Raw genomic sequence first — 22,381 nt, 5'->3', positions numbered from 1 at the left:
TAGATTGCATTAGATGGTTGACATTTCAAGGTTGTGCATACAGAGGACATGATGAAAGCCAAAGTTCAAGCAACAGAGGTAACTTTTTGGAAATGTTGAAATTTTTGGGATCTTACGATGAAAGAGTGAAAAAGAATGTTTTGAAAAATGCTCCAAAAAATGCTAAATATACTTCAAATGATGTCCAAAAAGAAATTCTACATATTCTTGCTACTAAGGTGAGAAATTCAATTAGAGAAGAGGCTTATAGTGTTAGTAAAATATTATTGTCATTTGAATTTGTTTTCACTTTGCACTTGATGTAAGAGATTATGGGAATCACTAATGTTCTTTGCCAAGCACTGCAACAACAATCTCAAGATATTCTTAATGCAATGCATATTGTTTCTACATCAAAGTTACTTCTTCAACAATTAAGGGATGGTGGATGGTGCAATTTTCTTGCAAATGTTAAAGATTTTTGTGAAAAGCATGAAATTGAAGTCCCTAATATGAGTGCACAATATGTTTTTGGAAGAGGTCGATCTCGTCAACCAAGTGTGATAGTTGAGCATCATTATCGAATAGATATATTTTTGGCAACAATTGACTCTCAAATACAAGAGTTGAATAGTAGATTTAATGAGCAAACAATAGAGCTTTTGACTTTGAGTTGTGCTTTGGATCCTAAGGACAATTTCAAATCATTTAATATTGAATAAATTAGCAAGTTAGCAGAGAAGTTTTATCCCCTTTACTTTCCTTCTAATGAGCTAAATATTTTGAAATCTCAGTTGCAACATTATCAGCATGATATAGCAAATCATTTGAAAGGCATTGGTACACTTTCTGAATTGTGCAACAAGTTGCAAGAAACGGGAAAATCAAGAATTTATCACATGGTTGATAGATTAATACGTCTTGTTTTGACTCTACCAGTGTCTACAGCAACAACAGAAAGAAATTTTTCAGCAATAAAAATTGTTAAGACAAGACTCCGAAGTAAGATGACTGATGAATTTCTTGCAGACAATTTGGTCATCTATATAGAGAAAGAATTGGCAGCTATTTTCGACACAAATTCAATTCTAGATGATTTTGAAAATAGAAAAAAACGTCGAATAGCCTTTTCATGATATAAACTGTAAGTGGTAATTTTTATATATTATTGTCTTATTTTGATTGAAATTATATATTTATTTTTTTTTAATTTTATCAATAGAAATAGTAATATAAAATATTTATAGTAAATTATTAAATACCGCCTCCCTAAATAGTTAGCCTAGCTCCGCCCCTATCTGGGATGGAGCACAGGTACTAATACCAATATGAACTTCTTTTTTATTCATTTTCTTTTGATTGGATATCAAGGATTTTTGCATAATGTGATGAATGTATCTCTAAATTATTACAGGATCTTGTGAGTTTGACAAACCTTGACCTTGGTGGATGTATAAAGTTGGTAGAGCTCCCATACTTGAGTAAAGCAACAAAGCTTAAAAGGTTAAACCTAAAGGGTTGTGAAAATCTATGTCAACTTCATCCATCTATTTTATCCATCCAAACACTTGAGGTATTGTATCTTAATGGTTGCAAAAAATTGAAGAGTGTCAAAGGCAACATATATTTGAAGTCTCTTAAAACACTCAGGGTTCGAATGTGCTCAAGCCTGGAGGAATTTTCGGTGTCGTCAGAGAAACTGACGGCTTCGTGTTTCTCTTTGTTAAGAATTAAGAGTCTACCAAATGAATTCTGTTGCTCTATATATCTTCGGTATCTCTGTCTTTTCCAATGCAGAGAGCTAATTGAGCTTCCACACAACATCAAAACCCTATCAAGGTTACTGACTCTTGACGTAAGAGGTTGTTGTAGTCTTCGATCTATACCGGAGCTTCCACCATCTATTGAAGTGCTTCTTGCTAATGGGTGCACATCACTGGAAAGAATATTCAGTTTGAAGGCAGTATTTAGTTTGAACAGAAGACAGATCTCATTTGAAAATTGCGTGAAATTGGAAGAGGAGTCGCTGAATGATATTGCGGAAGATGCCCATCTCACGATATTCAGAAATGTTTTGCTTTTTTTTAACAGGTCAATATCAGATGATAAATTATTATCATTATCGTAGCATGGATGGTTGTATTTGTTATCCAGGGTACAACGTTCCAGAGTGGTTTGGATGTCAGACAACAGAAGCGTCCATAACAATTGAACTTGATCAACCTTACTACCAGTTGTTGGGTTTCATCTTCTCTTGTGTTGTTTCTCAAAACATACCGCCTCCTTATTTTAATAAATTGGGTACTCTCAATATTAGGTGTGAATACGGCCACGTCGGAGATGATGTAAAGCACACATTTCTAATTACAAGGCTAAACTTTGTTCCTGAAAGACGACGGAACTCTGAAGATCACGTTATTATTTGGACTTATCAATTTCCTGATGAAGACATGTTTAGGGAAATTGAAATGTGTGATGATGATGACAGCACTAGCAACCAAAAGATGTCATTCAGATTCAGTGTTGATAGACCTGAATATGAGAAGAGAGTAGAAGAAAGGAAAAAACAGGTTTTTATCAAAGGGTGTGGGGTTTTGCCAATGTATGCCTCAACTGTCGTGGATGTCATTCAAAAACTTGAATTGGAGTGCAAGTTGCAGTTGAACCCTCATCGTCATAACTCCATCACAAGGCAGAGTATAGACGCACTGAAAAGCAAGATGATCCGGAAGATTAAAGGAAAATCACATCGACTTCTGAAGAAGTAAGTTGCATGACTAAGAATAGTGAAAGAAAGTTAGCTGCTTTATCAAAGGTATTATTAATCAGGCACATTCTAACATGATTATAATTGTAGAGTGTGCACGTTTATGTTATTGAAATGCACTTATTTTATTCATTTGTAGAGTAGTCTGGATGTAAAAGGCAGCAAGGGGGAGTACTACCACTGCATTTGATTTTCAACATTAGCAAAAGCTTCATGCCTCTAATTCCACCTTGTATTACTATTTGAAAGTTTGTAGAAACAGATGCACTTATATTCACTTTTGTGATCTTGTGAAACTCTTATTTGATTTGTGTATCCTAATCTAATTGAACCACTTTTTGTCAGGATTCTTGGGAATGCCACACTTTTTTTTACACTGAGTGAGGAGTTTCTATTATTAAGTTTTAATTTATGTATTACTGCATGTAAAGCCTTCTCAAATTCACATGATTTTAATTTACTCTGGTACTTTTAGCATTCAATCAAAGATTCTCGTTTCAATTTTAATAGCATGATACATTTTCATTAATTATATATGATGAGTTTGGAAAACTCCAAATTAGTATTTGTGATGAGCAAATATTATTAAAATAATTAATTACAAAATTATTAATTTAATTTTCATTTAACATATGTTAATTAATAATTTTGTTTTGCTGGATTTTAATATGGGCCGAAAATAAAAGAAAAATCATTGCAAGCTCAAGCGTTCTATAAGTACATTCAGCATTGATGAAAAAAAAATGTTTTATTTGTTGTGGCTGAATTATTATTCTTGTTATTGGGCCAGATTGAGTTATTGTTACTACAAGCCCAAATGAAAGTTTTCCTATTTGTTCAATACTTGATCCAAAAATCCATCAGAAAAGCAAATATTACTAGTTGGGCCAAAATGAAATCTATTTGCTACCAAGCCCAACATTAATGAATGTTTCCATGCTTTATCCGAATCCATGAAGCAAAGAAAAAGCCTCAATGCTTCCAACGGATTCCATTTCACTCTTTGGAAGGATTTGAAATTTAATTCACTAGCATGGGGAACATGAGAGAGAAAGTGTGATTGACATGATGGTGATCATAATGCTACACGCCACTCTAAGTTAGGGAAATTGGACTTTAATTTCACTTTGTTATTACCCATTAGCTTGTGTTCAAACTTCTCTCTCCTCTCTCTCATCTTTGCTTTTCTTCTTCGGTTATTACACAGGAAACCATGGAAGCTACACTAAGCTACCAAAAAGAAAAAGAAGAAGTTGCATGCATCAAGGCCATCAAGTTAATGATGGTAAGAAAATGAAAACCAAAATTATGTTGTGGCTGAGATAATCACCATATGAGGTAAGATTTGGTGAGGTAATCTCGGATCCTTCATACTCAAAAGGAAGGAAGAAGATTCGGCCAGCAAGGGAGATTCTTGAAGCATGGCTTGTCTTTGATTCTGCTCAACCACCACAGGAAGTAGCTAGAGTGGCGAAGTGATGGAAGAGGCAGAGATTGAAGCAGATGAAGTCATCATCATCATGAAGCATTAAGGGCCAGAAATCCATCTTGGAGAGGAAGCCAAGGATGGAGCGCTCGGATTGATGAAGAGTGATGATCAAGAAAGGACTAGAGGTAATTGCATGTTGGGTTTTGCATGGTTATCTCTTCTCTCTCTATGTGGCCGAACCGGTTCTGTTTCTTGAAGGAGGAAGAAGTTGGTTTGGGTGTTGGCTTCAAGTGTGGAGGCTTCCCTCTTCTTTAAAAAGAGAGAACAGCCACTGTTTGGAGCAAGGAGTAAGATTTGAGAGTGCAAGGCACAGAAGTCTCAGAGCTACCTAAGCTAGCAGTTCTTCTTCTCCTTCAATGTTTTCTGTTTAGTATTTTTCTGTTTAATTTTGTCATGTCTTGAGTCTCATGGAAAAAGGCAAACAGTGAGGTTTGTAAGAAAAAGTCATAGAGCGGAAAAAGGCAGAGAGTGCAAAATTTAAAGAAAAAGCCATAGATGTCTTAGAGTTCCTTTGTACATCTGTGTTGTGTTTCATGATTATGTGGGAATCCCCTTGTAAGTTGGGTTAGCACTTTACAATTTGTAATTTGGATGATTATAGTGAAATTCCATCATTGTTGTGATGGAGACTGGATGTAGGCTGCACTGCACTTAGCAGCTGAACCAGGATATATCTGGGTGTAATCTTCTCTCTCTTCCTACTTCAATTCTGTTTTTACTGTTCAGATGAAAAATAAAAAATGTCTCGTGTCAAGTGACGAGACAAAATGAAAATGTCTCGTGGCTAGGGACGAGCTAGAAACAGAAAAGTTTTCTCTAAGTCCAGCAAGTGTCAGCAAACGAAAAGGGGGCTAAGATTCAACCCCCCTTCTCTTAGCCACTGAAACCATCAATATAGATTCTTTTAGTAGACATGAGTAAATGGTTTGAGTAATCATTTAAGCCCAATAATCCAAGCCTGCCTCCGTTGAATTTTCAAGAAATGCATCATTACCAAGTTTTATTTCTCTCTCTCTACCTAATATAGACATGGTTCCTTTGTTGGTAGAGAGAGACAGAGAAATAGAACTACTCTTATTATTGTTGCTCAGCAGCAATCCCAGCAGTGTAAATAGAATCAACTTCATTTGTCTCTCACCATTTCAAAATTAGGCCTAATTTATTCAATACTTAGCTACATCATTGCATGACTCATCATAAAACTAATTTATACTTTGAGTGAGTTATGATTTATGCATTTAAAAATAAAATATTTATTGACATACTATAATTCAATCTAGAGATAAAATAAAAATCCAAAAAACTGGATATTAGAATGTGCAGAGTCACACTAAAATTTAAAGTTAATATAGTGAATGTAAACAAAATATGAGTTTAAAGTTTTTTAAATGACAAGTTAGAACAATGGACTAATAACTCTCTAGTCAAGTAGTAAAAATAATTAAAAAAAGAATTTGACAACATCAAACTTTCAAAATTTAAGCATATATCAAATCTTAACACTTTTAAGTCATGTCAAACAATTAAAAGAATTATACCGATAATTAATATCAAGATACACACTAAAAATTATATTTAAACAAAATTACTATCAAGAATGAAATTATTTTTAAACTAATTATTAGCTAACTAAAAATGCGTAAAATTATTCTTAGAAAAGAAAACAAAAAGCACATTTTATTCCGTATTAAAAAAAATTCATATATATTTCCATATCTTGATGTTTTGTTGTTGTTCCACAACCCCCTGCATTGTCCTGAATAACCCCCCCCCCCCATTCTCTCTCTTTCTTATATCTTGGTTTATATAATATTAACTTCCAAGTCACAAATTCCAACTTCTCTCTTATGTGAAATTGTGACGAAGACAATGGCTTTAAATCTGTAAGCTTTGAATCTGTCTCTGAGTAACTAAGTATAAAGAGACTGTATCATTTGAGTTATAGCTCGTTAAAAAAAAACTTAAATAACATAATTTTTCGATACTCAACTAAGAGATCGGTTCGAGTCTTTCTATCTTTGGTTAAAAAAAAAAGCTCAACTTATTCTATAAAATAATGTAAAAAAAAAATTCCATAAATTACATTTATTTAATTTATAAAAATAAAAAATCCAAATATAGGCAGTATGAAATTATTGATGCTAATAATAAGAAAATTCAATTTCGTCAATTATGTGAATTCATTCTAATCATTGCCAACTATAAAAAGTTTAAGCAGACTTATATTATTTGTTAACTATTTATTCTGCATAAATTTAACCAAAGAATTTCAATTTAAACCCTACTAAATTTCAATCCACATAATTTTACTGAAGAGATTGGATAAACTGAAAACAAAATTGTGAGATAATTTTTGGTAAATGATTTTAATTTATTTAAGTGCCTATAGAATTTAACTTAAAGGGAAGTGAATATTCAATTAAACATTCCTATTTGATTTTTAACATTTTCAGTTGTGTATGGTAATCTTTGATGTATCTTCATATCAAATCATTGAAATCAGAAACAGTTTAAAATTATTTGTTTTCAAGAATTCTGACCAAAACAAAAATTTTGGCAGTTAGTTTAGGATGCAATTCATTATGACTAGCAGTTCATCTTTGATTTGTGATTTCTACTTGTTGGGTTGAGATTTTGTTGTTTGTTTCATTTACTGGCTTTACTAACTGATTAGACCGCAATTAAAATAACTAACATTCATGTCATGCATTTTGCTTGCTTTCAAAGACATATGTTCTCCTTTCATCTCAGCTATCGATTACTATGTTTCAAAGAATTTTGTACTCTTTATTAAAATAAAAGCATGTTTTAGTTGGAGTTCATTCAATTGTGGTAGACAAACTTATTTTAATAGACAAGTATGTTTATTAGAGAAAAAGAAGCTCACGCTATATATGCTAACTTAATTAGAAAAAAAAAAAAGCCAAAATCAACCAACCACACGGTATGGTGACTTAAAACTTCTAAACTGGAATATAAAGAGGGAAAGAACATAGAAATTGTAATACACAAAGGGAGATAGAGACACGGCGTGTATTAATTGAATGAGTGGAGCCCATATATAAACAAGTTACTCACATGATCTTCTTTGAGAGATTGCCATATAAATGGTTGATAATTTACTCAAACATATTAAATTATTTATTAATTTTATAAAAAATAATTATATATAAATTTTTACCTAATAACATACCTAACCATTTTTTGGTAATAATTACTAATAAAGTTATTTAAAGGACTTTATTATAAATTTGAATTCAAAATATGAACTCAATTCTAATTTTTAAGGTTATAGTGATATAATATAAAATTGAGTAAATAATATAGAGATCAAGGTTTTAAAAACCGAATCGGTCATCGAATCGTTCTAGATACTGGTTTATTAGTTTATAGGTTCAATCGGTTCGACCGTGGTTAAACCGAAAAAACTGTTTTATAATAAAATAATAAATAAAATATAAATAAACACATGAAAATATAATTATAGTCTAATCTAAACTTTAAAATATCATTCAAATTAAAAGTACTATATAACAACCTTTTCCGTCACCCAAAAATTAACCTTATCAATAGTTTCAATATCGATTGGATTATATTGCGACTTTTGCTTTCTTTTTTTTTCTTTCCTTCCTAACAAATTAAATACAATATATGATAAGCCTAGTATATTAGCTATACAAAATCTAATGATAAGCAAGGAGTGACATATGCAGAAAACAAGAAGAAAATGCAGTCATTGATGATGAAATAAGAAATTGTGCATAAGAGCATATATTAGGAAAACAAATCATCGACAATGTCATGATCATTGAATGGGCAATAAGTGGTGTTGCAAAAAGTTAAAATGCACTTAGTGTAACAAAAGCAAGTTAAGAACCAAGTGGAATGAAAAGGTTTAGACAAATGAAATCCACCAATCATTGTGAAAGAGTGAGCCATATGGAAGGTGCAAAGCATATCACGAGAAACATAAGAAACACGGCAATGCTGACCCAAGTAACCAAAGAATTGAGCTCGGTAAAAGTCAAGTGAAACGCAATTCCAAAAAGAGTCAAGTTCAACTCTAGGTAGCAAGTTTAAAACCAAGACAATTTCTAAAAATTTGGGCAGCATTCTGGCAATAAATCGGACGTTCTGGGTAGCAATAAGCAGCAAAAATTACATATGAGGCATGAAAGCATAAGTTCAGGCAGCAGCAAGTACAATTTCACAAGTAAAGTGCAGCAAGGCAGCATGGAGAAAGCAGCATAGCAGGAACAAAAATAACACAGGACATCACCACACAACAACCAAATAACTAGCAAGCAAAAAGTAAACAGGAACCGAACACTTATCAGGCCTAGAATCTTGTAACCACAACCTAGCTACCTAACAGCATGCAAGCTAACTATCCTAGCAACCAAAATTAATCGACTAACTGACTAAGAACAACAAACATAATTAACTGAAAAGAAAGGAAACAAAGCACTGGAGGCAGGGGAACCTGGAATAGGGCAAAAGAGATTGGTGTTGGAAAATGGAAAGGGAGGAAGACAGTGACATCGCCTAGTAGCGGTGGCGGCGACGAGCCTCGCGGTGGAGCAGAGGGTGGCGCAGGCAGGGGGCAGTGGTGCCGAGCGAGCGGGAAGCGGGGCGCAAGGTGGAGAGGAAGGGTCGCGACTGGGGGAAACAGACTGGGGTTGGTGGTGATGTGTGTAGGCCGCCGGCGACAATGGGGGTCGCAGCGGTGGTTCGGTGGAGGCAGGGGTGTTGAGGGGGGAGTGAAGAGAGAGGAGGCGAAGGGAGAAAGGGAGGAGAAAAGAAGGTGGGTTGCGGCGACAAGGTCGGCGCCGGACGGTGGTGGAAGCGGCGGTTGCAGAGTTCAGGAGGGTGGCAATGGAGGTTGGAGAGAGGGAGAGGGAACGTTGGGGAAGGAGGGGAGGAATGAGGGACGCGGCTGCGCTAGGGTTCGCGTCCCTGAGGTTAACAAAACGCAAAACGGCAGCGTTTTGCTGCACAGCTAAAAAACCGGCCAGGTCCCGGTTCGGTTCGACCGACCGGTAACCGACCGATTCGTCGGTTCAACGCCGGTTTTTTAATTTTACGGTTTTTTTAATTGTTCGAACCGCTTTAGCGTCCAGTTCACGATTCGATCCCGATTTTCAGAACATTGATAGAGATAAGAGGTAATAAACCTGAAATTTATAACAAATGACAAAAGCTTCTTGGTGGTAACCACTTGGTAATTGCCATAAGACCAAAAGCGTGTTGGTTTTATGAAATTTCTGTCATAAGACTAAAAGAAATTTCTGTCTCACATTCTTGGAACCATTTGCGAAAAATACAATAACCGAGAGAAAATGAAGAATAAAATAATAATAGAACCGATAGATATGAAAGAGGAAGCAGATTGTGGAAGAAGCTAACATGACTTTATTAGTTTGGGGTTGACTTATTAATTTATATATATTTTAAATCAAATAATAAATCATTAGAATAATTAAATATATAATAATAGAATAATCAAATATATTTATAATAATATAATAAAAAATTAAAATAATAAATACATATTTTTATATATATTAATTAATTAATTAGTGAGTGATTTTTAATATACAGATAAAATGTAGTGGCAGAGCTTTGTGAGGCAATGGGGTCATGGCCCCCAAAATTCTTGTAAAAAATATTAGTAGTTTTATTTTAAAGAAAATAAAGTTAACTTGTATGGTTAAATTGATATACTTTAAATCAATAAGAAGTAATATATCTTTAAATCAACGTTATAAATTAAATATTATTATAGAATTAACACTAAATTATATTTAACTTCTCATATATTTTCATGTATTATTTTATATTTAGAATAATAAAAATTATAATATAATTAGTAGTAATATCAGTTATTAATAAAAAGTCATTATTTTATTTTTAAATTAACTTTACAAATTTAATAAAATTATAGTATCAACACTGTTTATATTAATAAATTTTAATATTTTTATTTTATTAGAAATTTAAGGTTTTGTTTTATTATATTATATTATTTGATTTATAATAAAAATAATAACAAAAATAATTAATCTTAAGATTTTTGAGAGATAAATATTATCAAAGATAAAATTAATTTTTTAAAATATTAAAAAATAATTTATAAATTATAATTGATTTTATATAATTTAAATAAAAAATTAGTTTTTGAAAAGAAAAATCAGTTTTAAGATAAAAAAAATTAGTTTTCTAAATAAAAATAGGTTTATATGTGCAAAAACTAATTTTTTTTTTCATGTAAAAACTAATTCTTTTTTAAAATTGATTTTTTATTTAAAATCAATTTGGCTTATTAACTAAAACAAAATTTTTTACTAATCAAAATCAGAATTATTCTTTTGTTAATCTTAATCATATGTAATTTTACATATTAATAATAAATTTAAAAATAAAATAATTATATTTACAAATTTTATTTTAATATAAATATTATTATATAATTTTTTATTAAAATTTTTGACCCCTCCAAAAAATTTTTTCAAGCTCCACCACGGATAGAATGATTGGTATATTTTGATCATGTTGCATCACGTCAATGAAGAAAAGTTGAGAACAATAACATTAAGCAAAATGAAATACAAAAGATCACCACTAAACACGTAAAAACAACATACAGACTCTGTGCTTTCACACCATATATTTTACATAAATGAACCCCACGCACATATTTTGGGGGATTATTTTATTCGCTTACAAGTTGGTTCTCCATTGATAATGTTTATGTAATTATGTAATTATTATTTGCTTTTAAAATATTTTAATAAATTAATGTTAGTTTAGATTGATTTTTTTGAGTAAAAAAATTATATTTTTTTAATAAAATACTTTTATTTATTAAAATTTATTTAGATACGTTTTTAAAAAAATATTTTTATTAAAAAAAGTAAATTATTTAATTTTTTTTAAATTAACAATATCTTATTTTTAAAAAAATAGAAACAAAATACATTTTTAATATTTAAAATTTATTTTTAAAAAATTTATTTAAATATAAAATAATTTTTGTATGTAAAAGTTTTCTTTTCAAAAGATAAAAATAATAAATATTTTTTTTAAAAAACTAATTCAAACTCGCCTTTAATCTCTTAAAAAATCTTTTTGTTTTTAGTTTAATGACTTGCAAGTCACTCTCCACCACACTAATACATAACTGTCCGTGTCGATTCAACCTTAGAGGACCAATTATCCAACTTTTTATTTTTTTATTGTTTGTACAATTGAGAGATTTTTAAAACCAAAAATAAAAATATTTTATTTTATTTTTACCAAAGATAGGGGACTTGAACTCGCGACCTCTTAATTGAGTATGGAAAGACTATGCCATTTGAATTATAATTCATTGGCAAAATAAAAATATTTTATGTTTGGATTTACTTATAAAAGTGCATCTTATTAGAATAAGAAGTAATTTAATTACTTTAATAAAAAATATGTAAGCACCTTTTATCAAAATTACAATTATGGTCATACGGAATAAAAAACTATTTGACATTATATGCTATGTTTGAAAAGTATTGTTCTGTATTATTTATATAAAATAGAATAATTACATAAGTTATTAATAAAAAAACATGTTATATTATTAACACTTTAATTTAAAATAAATTCTTTTAATAATAATAATATGAAATACATATAACAAATTTTGTATACACATATTACTGCGTGCACACACCAAAGCAATTTAAAAAAAATTAATGTTTTAGTTTTAACAAGCAATAACCAATTACATTTTTTTTTACTTTTAAAGATGAGTATAATAGAAAAATCTCACATTAAAAGTATTATTATTTGTATAATATTACATTTAAGAGGTATGAATTCTTTTAATAGAAAAACTTATCTTTCAGCAAAAATATAGGAATACATTAGTAAATTAATATTTTTTAAAAAAAATGTTCAAATAGATAACTCAGGAATACATTCGTTATGTGCTTTTCAAATATTGTAAAAGAAAAAAATTTTCTTCCTTACTTTAAAAAAAAAAGTACAAATAAAAAACTCAAAATATAAAATAAGTATTTAATTTTTTAGTACTTCTTATTCTTGTATGTCTTAAAATGAGGATCATAGATGGAGAGGAATCAACCAAGAAGGCAAGAAAAGTAAAGCAAAGCTATCTCTATTATGATTTTAAGTTTGAAGTTTTAACAAAGGGAGAGGAATCAACCAAGAAATAGCCAGGAAGAACCTAGCCACCTCGTTATTATTATTTAATTTTTTAGTACTTCACTTGGCTCTTTCTTTATAAAACCTTAATCTTTAGCTAAGAATTACACGACACTAAGAAACACACACACAAAACATTCGATGACATATTCTCCTTTCTCTAGTTCATCTGCTTTCAATGTTCCACTAATCAAACATGATGTCTTCGTCAGTTTTCGAGGAATAGACATTCGCACTTCTTTTCTTAGTCATTTGACAACAGACTTGAAGCGTAATCAAATTGATTTCTTTGTTGACGATGAAAAACTTCATCCTGGAGATCAGATTTCATCCACCCTCCTTCGAGCAATTGAGCAATCATACATGTCATTGGTTATCTTTTCGGAACACTATGCTTCTTCAAGATGGTGTATGGAGGAGCTTGTGAAGATTATTGAATGCATGGAACAATATGAAAGGATTGTGATACCTGTTTTTTATAATGTTGATCCTTCTCATATAAGGCATCAAAAAGGAACTTTTGCAGAAGCTTTTGATGTCTACAAAGAGAGATATGAAGAGGAAATTATGCAGAATTGGAAATCTATTTTGAAGAAGACGGCAAATTTATCTGGAATTCATTATCCATCCAAATATCGGTAAAATTTTTCATCCATAAAAATATATATTTTTGTTATGTAGCCTCTTTTACTATTTATTATTTAATTTTATATTTATTACCCCTACAGTGAGTTAATCATTGCTCTTACATCAAATTCGTTTACTTTAAATAGATTATATCTATACCATTTTCTATATAATTTTGGTGTATTTTTTAGGTAAAAAATGTTGGAATAAATCAATTTCAATAATCCAGATCATCCGTATTGAATCACCAAAAATAATATAATGCGGAAGCGTACCTTCACTCATAAGAGTCAGAAACTAATGGAAGAATTTGGGTCTTGTGGTTCTTTCGATCCTCCTCAACCAAAGTCTTTTGTATTCCTAAGTGGCTGAACTGTAACTCTTTTGATTGGGAAGGAGCAACAAAAGCGGCTTTAGTATATTGGGGACCGAAACCCTGAAGGTCTATTTATATTTGAGCATGGGCACTCATTAAACCCTAAAACCCAAATAAAATAATAATATAATATCTAAAGCCCAAAAGATAATATATCTAAAATCCAAAAGATAATTATCTGAGGAACAAAAGATAAATCCGGTTTTATTCTCATTTAATTCCAAATCAAAAGTAATAATGACTTATTCAATTAGCATTTATAACAATAAATGAAATCATCATTATATAAGTCATTTAATTTGAAATAACATAATTTATGATTATAATTAATATATGTATTGCCCACAAATAAGTTAGGAAATTAAATAATTTTTCTAACAAAAAAACTTTGATTTTTTAATTTTTTATTTCATATGAATCACTTCTAATATTAAAGTTAAAAAATGTATAAAAAAGTGTATACAAAAATACAAATAATATTCTTTCTTTAAGTAGTGTTGGCTAAAATTTAAAAGAGAAAGAGATATACTACTAGTACTATCTAGCAATTAGCAATCATAGCAACTAGCTAGGAAGGTATATTATACACAGGTGAGTTTTATCGTATCCCTCTTAATTAAGAATAAAAATTATTCTTTCCAGTTTATTTTATTTGAATTTAATTTAATGTTATATCATTAATCAATAATTAATAAATTATATTTTAAACCTCAATATTTATATTTGTATACTTTTATTTAAAATATTAATTAAATTTAAAAATATATCACAGTTTATTTTATCCTAAAATATTCTTTAAATTATTTATAAAAGACTAAAATATTATTTTGAGTAATGTTACAAAAGATTTAGAGTATCGTTTTTAACATTATAACAAAAACAACCTTTTAGTATTAATAAAAAACTAAAATACCCTTTTTAAGTTAAAGATTATTAAATGATATTAGAATTAAATTTGAATAGGATTTTAAAAATATTAAAATATTCACAGAGTTTATTATAAAAGATTAAAATGCACATTTAGCATTAATTTTGAAAAGACTAAAATATTTTTATAGTTTATTTTCAAAAATCTAAAAATAGTGAAATATTATTTTAAAGTTTTTAAAAAGTCTAAAATATCTTTATATGATTAATAATTATTTAACTTTATTAGAAAATATAAATTTTAATTTTATATTAAAAAGACTAAAATACACTTATAGTTCATTTTTAAAAGACTAAAATACCTTTTTAGAATTAATTTTATTTAAATATATTTAAAATTATAAATTTGAGTATTTAAAATATTAAAATATTCCTATAATTAATTTTTAAAAAAATTAAATAACTTTTTAGGATTAAGCTTTATAACCACTAAAATATCCTTATATATGACTAATTAATATTGTTTGATTGTATGAAAAATTAGACATTTAAATTTAATTTTAAAATGATAAAACACGGAAAGAGTTCATTTTAAGAAATTAAAATACCTTTCGAGAATTAATTTTAAAAGACTAAAATATTTTTATAATTAATTTTTTAAAAGACTAAATACTCGTTTAGGATTAATTTGGAAAATACTAAAATACTATAGGATGAATAAAGATTATTTGGTTTTATTAGAAATTAGGAACTTGACTTTAATAATAAAAAGACTAAAATAATACCTTCTAGAATTAAAGTTGTTTAATTGTATTAGAAAATTGAATTTGATTTTAGAAAGCCTTAAAATAAAATAACTTTATAGTTAATTTTGAAAAGATTTAATTACCTTTTTAAAATTTAATTTGTTTAATTGTATTATAAATTTTAAAAAACCAAAATACCTTTTTAGAATTAATTTTAGAAGACTTTATAAATGGTTTAATTATTTTGTCGAAACCTGTAATTTTCATCGAATTTTCAATTAGGTCTCTATATTTTTTATATTCGTTTTGTTTATCGAAATATTATATTAATTTCAGCATTTTTGTTAGGCAACAAAATTTTGATATGGAAGTAAAATAAGTGATATATTTTAACATGGTAATTTTTGGTGTTTTTTAAAATTGTGGGAGTACACAAATCGGACTCTCCGATTTGTGTTGAAAAAGTTGAAAAAAATTCAGAGTACATAAATCGGAGGGTCCGATTTGTGTTAAAAAAATTGAAAAAACTCAGAGTACACAACTCGGACCATGCGAGTTCTTTGGTCATAAAATTCTGCTTTACAAATCGTATGGTCCGATTTGCAGCTTATAGAATTTGAAATTTGAAATATGGAATTCGGACCCTCCGTTTTGTTTGTTCTGGGTAATTTTTTCTTTACATCTGAAGGAACACAACTCGCAGAGTTCGAGTTCTGCTTCCTCTAATCCCACAACGAGGTGAAGCACCCCTCCTCCTCATACTCGAGTCTAACACTTCCTTTGGTTTCATATTCAAATTAAAAACTCTTTTTGTTACAATAAAAATTTAATTACAAAATCTGATATAATTATAAAATCTTAATTAAAATATATATATATATATATAAACTTAATTATAAATTTAATAAAACTATCACTATATTAATTAAAACTATATAGTAGTGCACAAGTATCTGAAATATCCCCAATAGTCTCACTTTCTTCTTTTTTTAGTTATTGTTCGTTATTTTGGAGAAATCCACATCCATTCTTGTGTTGTCCTATTCGGCTAATTTTTTTTAGAAATGGATGACCATGCTGTTGTGTTATCCATAATTATGGGTAAGTTTGGTGCTTTTTTTTTTAATATAGAAATTCATTTTTGTTAATTGAATTATCAAATTAGATCATCAGATTTGAACATATTAAAATTTTAAAAGAAATTTGAAGGTCAAATTTTATGATGGCTAAAATGTAAATTTTGTAAGTACACAAATTAAAAATTTAGATTTATGATTTTAAAATAATAAAAAATTTATAAACACAAAACTGATATTTAATTATTAAAAAAATAAAAAAATTCATTAACACAAATTTAACCATCAAATTTTGATATCAAAATTTAATTTTTAGAATTTTTTAACTATCTTTCACAATTTCGTAATATATTCCTCACTTTTATAATCCAGCAAAAAATATATTCCTCTCTAATATTTAAAATAAAAAATACTATTCTAGACCATCCATTTATTTAATTAATCAATAAAATATCTATCTTTGAAAAAAAATAATTAATTTTAAAAGATTAAAATATCCTTTCTGAGTTAAAATTATTTAATTGTATTAAAAATTAGAAGTATCAATTTACTAATACTAGAATACTTCTTTTAATTTTAAAATGGTTAAATTTAGGATTAGTTTTAAAAAGAATTAAATAGATTACCTTTTAACGTTAACTTTGTTTAGTTGTACTAGAAATTTGGTTTTGATTAAAAAAAAAGATATTATCTCACACATACATAAAAAATTAAAAATATTAGTATAAGAATCAAAATATTTTAATATCATAATTATTATTATATTGAAATTCTAAATTGAATAAAATTACATAAACAAATTTGAATTAAATATTTTCATAATTTTTCATGCTTTATAAATTTGTAATTACATAATTGTTAAATTTTATATTAATTTATATATCTATCTAAATTTCGTGATATGCGCGGATATAGATCTAGTTTCATACTAAATCGTACAAATAAACAGAGTTATGCATTCACCTTAAGTTGGTCATATCCGTTTCAACTGAGAAAAGCAAACTAATAAAGATTTGGATGATTTTCATACGCTGTTGAATAAGAAACAGCAATAAATAACAATATTTAGTTGGTTTAGATATTAAAAAAATTAGCTACACATGGGAAAAAAATCACTTTCATAAAAAAAAAAGTTAAAAATTAATTTAATATATTTGACTAAATATCTAAATTGTTTGATATAATTAGTATTAAAATATAAACTCACTATATATCACCGTTTTTTATTTTTGATATGGAGAAAAGGATTGAATGATACAACACTGTGGAGAAGAGGAATGCTTTTCATATATGTGGTGTCAGTAGTGTTTTAGTGGAAATCGGATGGTCCTTTTTGAGTTTAGGAAAAAATAAAAAAAAATAAAAAATCTAATCGGATGTCCGTTTTGATTTAAAAAAAAGAGAAGAAAACAACACTAATCGGACGGTCTAATTTATGTTTTCGAAATCGGACCGTCCGATTTTTATTTTTAAAAATAAAAAAATGAAAAATACAAATCGGATCCTCCGATTTATAGTTTATTTTTTTCTTTAAGCAACTCGGACCCTCCGATTTGAATAATACAAAAAAAAACACCATATCAAAGAAAAATACCTAATCTTCCAATAATAATATATTACACATATATTTAATCAATATAAAAAAAATTAGCCACATATCACCCGCTTAAACATGCTCATTTTCTTTTTATTTCTCGTCTCCATTATTATTGTTTTTTCTTCTTCCTCTTCTTCTTATTCTTGTCTAATTTTACTTGTATTATGATATACTTTCTTTTTCTTTTCCATATACGATAGAAATGAATCAGAACTCATCAAAGATATTGTCAAGAATATTTCGGAAAAATTATCGCATCTTTTTTCAAATGCACCCCAAGACCTTGTCGGAATTGATGAACATTTTGAATTTCTTCAACCTTTAATGGCAATGAAGTCTGATGAAGTTCGAATTGTGGGAATTTGGGGAATGGGAGGCATAGGTAAAACAACAATTGCTAGAGCAATATTCGACAGATATGCCTCTCGATATGAAGGTTGCTGCTTTCTAGAAAATGTAAGAGAAAAATCTCAAAAGTCTGGTGAACACAGCTTATATGAGAAACTTATTTCTGAACTACTTGAGGGAGAACATCTCCTTGTGAAAGGATCAGCCCATGCAAGATCTATGAATGTTAAGAGAAGGTTGAGTCGGAAAAAGGTGCTCATAGTGCTTGATGATGTGGATGCATTAGACAAGTTAGATTATCTAACAAGAGAACCAATCTGTTTGGGAGCAGGTAGTAGGGTCATTGTAACAACAAGAGACGAGCAAATTCTAATTGCTAAAGGAGTGGATAAAAGATACAAGGTTTGGGGATTGAGCTTTGAGAGTTCCCTTGAGCTTTTTTGCTTAAAAGCCTTTCACAAAAGCTGTCCTAAACATGGATATGAAGAGCTTTCAGAAATGGCAGTTAATTATGCAGAAGGCATTCCATTAGCATTGAAAGTATTGGGATCCTTTCTACACTCAAGGAGCATAAAAGAATGGGAAAGTGCATTGAAAAAACTCAGGGTTCATTCCAATGTGGACATCTACAATGTCTTAAAATTGAGTTATGATGGATTAGATGATTCAGACAAGAACATATTCCTTGACATTGCATTCTTTTTAAGAGGAGAATACAAGGATAATGTTATAAGGTTTTTAGACTGTTGTGGTTTCTTTGGCGACATTGGTATAAGCACTCTTCAGCGTAAATCTCTTATAACTATTTTCAGCGATAGAATAGAAATGTATGACTTGATACAACAAATGGGTTGGGAAGTCGTTCGCCAAGAATCAAATAAAGATCCTGGAAAACTCACTCGAATAAATAAACCTGAAGATTTCTGCAACTTATTGAAAAATAGTGAGGTAAGAAAACGGCACACCTATATTGTTTTTGCTTGTCTTAAACCATTACAATAGCATTTTGTTAATACTCGTTTTTGGTTTTTCAGGAAAAAAGTTTAGTAGAAGGCATTATGATAGACTTGTCCCAAATTGGAGATCTACACTTAAATGCGGACACCTTTAAAAATATGCCTCGTCTAAGATTTCTTAAGCTTTATGCTCCTTCGGATCAAAGACAGTCCAAAGTCTACATTCCCACAACCCTGGACCCGTTTCCTGCAAAACGCAGCTATCTGTAGTGGAATAGTTGTCCTCTGAATTCTCTACCATTAAGGTCTTGTGCAGAGAAACTTGTTGAGCTTAGGATGACTAACAGTCAAACTTCTAAACTCTGGGATGGACCACAGGTACTAATACCAATATGAACTTCTTTTTTATCCGTTTACTTTTGATTGAAAATCAAGGATTTTTGCATAATGTGATGAATGTATCTCTAAATTGTTACAGAATCTTGTGAATTTGACAGAGCTTGACCTTAGTGGATGTATAAAGTTGGTAGAGCTCCCAGACTTGAGTAAAGCAACAAAGCTTAAAAGGTCAAACCTTTTGTGTTGTGAAAATCTATGTCAACTTCATCCATCTATTTTATCCATCCAAACACTTGAGGGATTGTTTCTTGATGGTTGCAAAAAGATTGAAGAGTGTCAAAAGCAACATATATTTGAAATCTCTTAAAACACTCGGGGTTCAAATGTGCTCAAGCCTGGAGGAATTTTCGGTGTCATCAGAGAAACTGACGGCTTCGCATTTCTCTTTGTTGAGAATTAAGAGTTTACCATATGAATTCTGTTGCTCTATATATCTTGTGCATCTTTGTCTTTGGGATTGCACAGAGCTAATTGAGCTTCCACGCCACATCAAAACACTATCAAGCTTATTGACTCTTGACATAAGTGGTTGTTGTAGTCTTCGATCTATACCGGAGCTTCCACCATCTATTGAAGTGCTTCTTGCTAATGAGTGCACATCACTGGAAAGAATATTCAGTTTGATGGCAGTATTTAGTTTGAACAGGAGTCGGATCTCATTTGAAAATTGCGTGAAATTGGAAGAGGAGTCGCTGAATGATATTGCAATATTCAGAAATGTTTTGTTTTGTTTAACAGGTCAATATGAGATGATAAATTATTATGATTATCGTAGAATGGATGGTCGTATTTGTTATCCAGGGTACAAAGTTCCAGAGTGGTTTGGATGTCAGACAACAGAAGCGTCCATAACAATTGAACTTGATCAACCTTACTACCAATTGTTGGGTTTCATCTTCTCTTGTGTTGTTTCTCAAAACTTACCTCCTCCTTTTTTAGGTAAATGGATTGAGGTCAATATCAAGTGTGAATACCGCCACTTCGGAGATGATGTAAAGCACACATTTCAAATTACAAGGCCAAACTTTGTTCCTGAAAGTCGACGGAACTCTGAAGATCACGTTATTATTTGGACTTATCAATTTCCTGATGAAGACATGTTTAGGGAAATTGAAATGTGTGATGATGATGACAGCACTAGCAACCAAAAGATGTCATTCAGATTCAGTGTTGATAGACCTGAATATGAGAAGAGAGTAGAAGAAAGGAAAAAACAGGTTTTTATCAAAGGGTGTGGGATTTTGCCAATATATGCCTCAACTGTCGTGGATGTCATTCAAAAACCTGAATTGGAGTTCAAGTTGCAGTTGAACCCTCATCGTCATAACTCCATCACAACGCAGAATATAGACGCACTGAAAAGCAAGATGATGCAAAAGATTAAAGGAAAATCACATTGACTCCTGAAGAAGTAAATTGCATGACCAAGAATAGTGAAAGAAAGTTAGCTGCTTGATCCAAAGGTATTATTAATCAGGCACATTCTAAAATGATTATAATTATAGAGTGTGCACGTTTATGTTATTGAAATGCATTTATTTTATTCATTTACAGAGTAATCTGGATTTAAAAGGCAACAAGGGGAGTACTACCACTGCATTTGATTTTCAACATCAGCAAAAGAATCATGCTTCTAATTCCACCTTGTACTACTATTTGAAAGTTTGTACAAACAGATGCACTTACATTCACTTTTCTTATCTTGTGAAACTCTTATTTGATTTGTGTATCCTAATGTAATTGAACCACTTTTTGTCATGATTCTTGGGAATGCCACACTTTTTTTTTTTTTTACACAAGTGAGGAGTTTCTATTCTTAAGTTTTAATTTATGTATTACTGCATGTAAAGTCTTCTCAAATTCACACGATTTTAATTTATTCTGGTACTTCTAGCATTCAATCAAAGATTCTTGTTTCAATTTTAATAGCATGATACATTTTCATAATTATAAAGATTCTTGTTTCAATTCTTAACTTTATGCATTTAAAACTAAAATATTTATTGACATACTATAATCCAATCTAGAGATAAAATAAAAAACCAAAAAAATTAGATATTAGAATGTGCAGAGTCACACTAAAATTTAAAGTTAATATGGTGAATATAAACAAAATGAGTTTAAAATTTTTTTAATTGACAAGTTAGAACAGGGACTAATGACTCTCTAGTCAACTGGTCAAGTAGTAAAGATAATTAAAGAAGAAAATTTGACAACATCAAACATTTCAAATTCAAGCATATATTAAATCTTTAACACTTTTAAGTTATGTCAAATAATTAGAACAATCGGACCGATAATTAATGTCAAGATACACACTAAAAAAATATATTTAAACAAAATTACTCTCAAGAATAAAATTATTTTTAAACTAATTAATTATTAGCGAGCTAGGAATGCCTAAAATTATTCATAAAAAAGAAAAATAAAAAGAACATTTTATTCCATAAAATTATGCATTAAAAAAGAGTTTAATTTTGATAGACAAATAGAGTCATAGTGTAAAATATTTTATCCCGTCTTGTATATATATATATATATATCAATTTATTGGCCAATGATAAATTTTTAAGTGGAGTTTTAATCTACAATAAATCAGTTTTTGATGTATCAGACTATTAGAAAATATTGGAAAAAAACAAAAAACTAGACTTGCATCAAAATTAATTCATATATATATATATATATATATATATATATATATATATATATATATATATATATATATATATATATATATATATATTTCCATGTGTTGTTGCTCTGTTCCACAACCCCTTGTATTGTCCTGAATAACCGTCAAAACTGACCCTCACAAACATCGTGCCCCCTATTTTCTCTCTTTCTCGTATTTCATCCTTATATCTTCATTTATATAATATTAATAACTTCCAAGTTACAAGTTCCAAGCATCGATCTTAGCTTGCTCTCTTTTGTGAAAAAGTGACCAAGACA

General features: G+C 29.4%; 1 protein-coding gene and 2 long non-coding RNA genes across 4 annotated transcripts; 2 read left to right on the top strand and 1 right to left on the bottom strand.

The window, feature by feature from the left end:
* Positions 1-1,302: 1,302 nt before the first annotated feature.
* On the bottom strand, positions 1,303-9,551 carry LOC140180435 (uncharacterized). The gene is made up of 2 exons (XR_011874677.1): positions 8,719-9,551; positions 1,303-2,687 (listed from the first exon to the last, which is right to left on the bottom strand). It is a non-coding gene; the product is annotated as an uncharacterized lncRNA (long non-coding RNA).
* LOC114925406 (uncharacterized) lies at positions 2,655-3,091 on the top strand. Its single transcript, XR_011874678.1, has 2 exons — positions 2,655-2,794; positions 2,886-3,091. It is a non-coding gene; the product is annotated as an uncharacterized lncRNA (long non-coding RNA).
* Positions 9,552-12,515: 2,964 nt separating the features above from the next.
* On the top strand, positions 12,516-21,313 carry LOC112754603 (disease resistance protein RPV1-like). 2 transcript variants are annotated; one of them, XM_072221565.1, is made up of 5 exons: positions 12,516-13,072; positions 17,924-19,019; positions 19,106-19,405; positions 19,525-20,889; positions 20,981-21,313. In XM_072221565.1, the coding sequence occupies exons 1-3, from the start codon at positions 12,576-12,578 to the stop codon at positions 19,295-19,297; spliced, it is 1,785 nt and encodes a 594-aa protein (XP_072077666.1). In that variant the 5' UTR covers positions 12,516-12,575; the 3' UTR covers positions 19,298-19,405; positions 19,525-20,889; positions 20,981-21,313. The 2 variants fall into 2 exon arrangements, with proteins under 2 accessions (XP_072077666.1, XP_029149037.2); XM_029293204.2 differs by having other exon boundaries at positions 19,506-20,889.
* The last annotated feature ends 1,068 nt before the right edge of the window (positions 21,314-22,381 follow it).

This window comes from Arachis hypogaea, chromosome 2 (assembly GCF_003086295.3).
Source record: "Arachis hypogaea cultivar Tifrunner chromosome 2, arahy.Tifrunner.gnm2.J5K5, whole genome shotgun sequence".
Taxonomy (NCBI): Eukaryota; Viridiplantae; Streptophyta; class Magnoliopsida; order Fabales; family Fabaceae; genus Arachis; species Arachis hypogaea.
The sequence above is the reverse complement of the archived record's forward strand: the minus strand, read 5'-3'. Positions and strand labels throughout refer to the sequence as shown.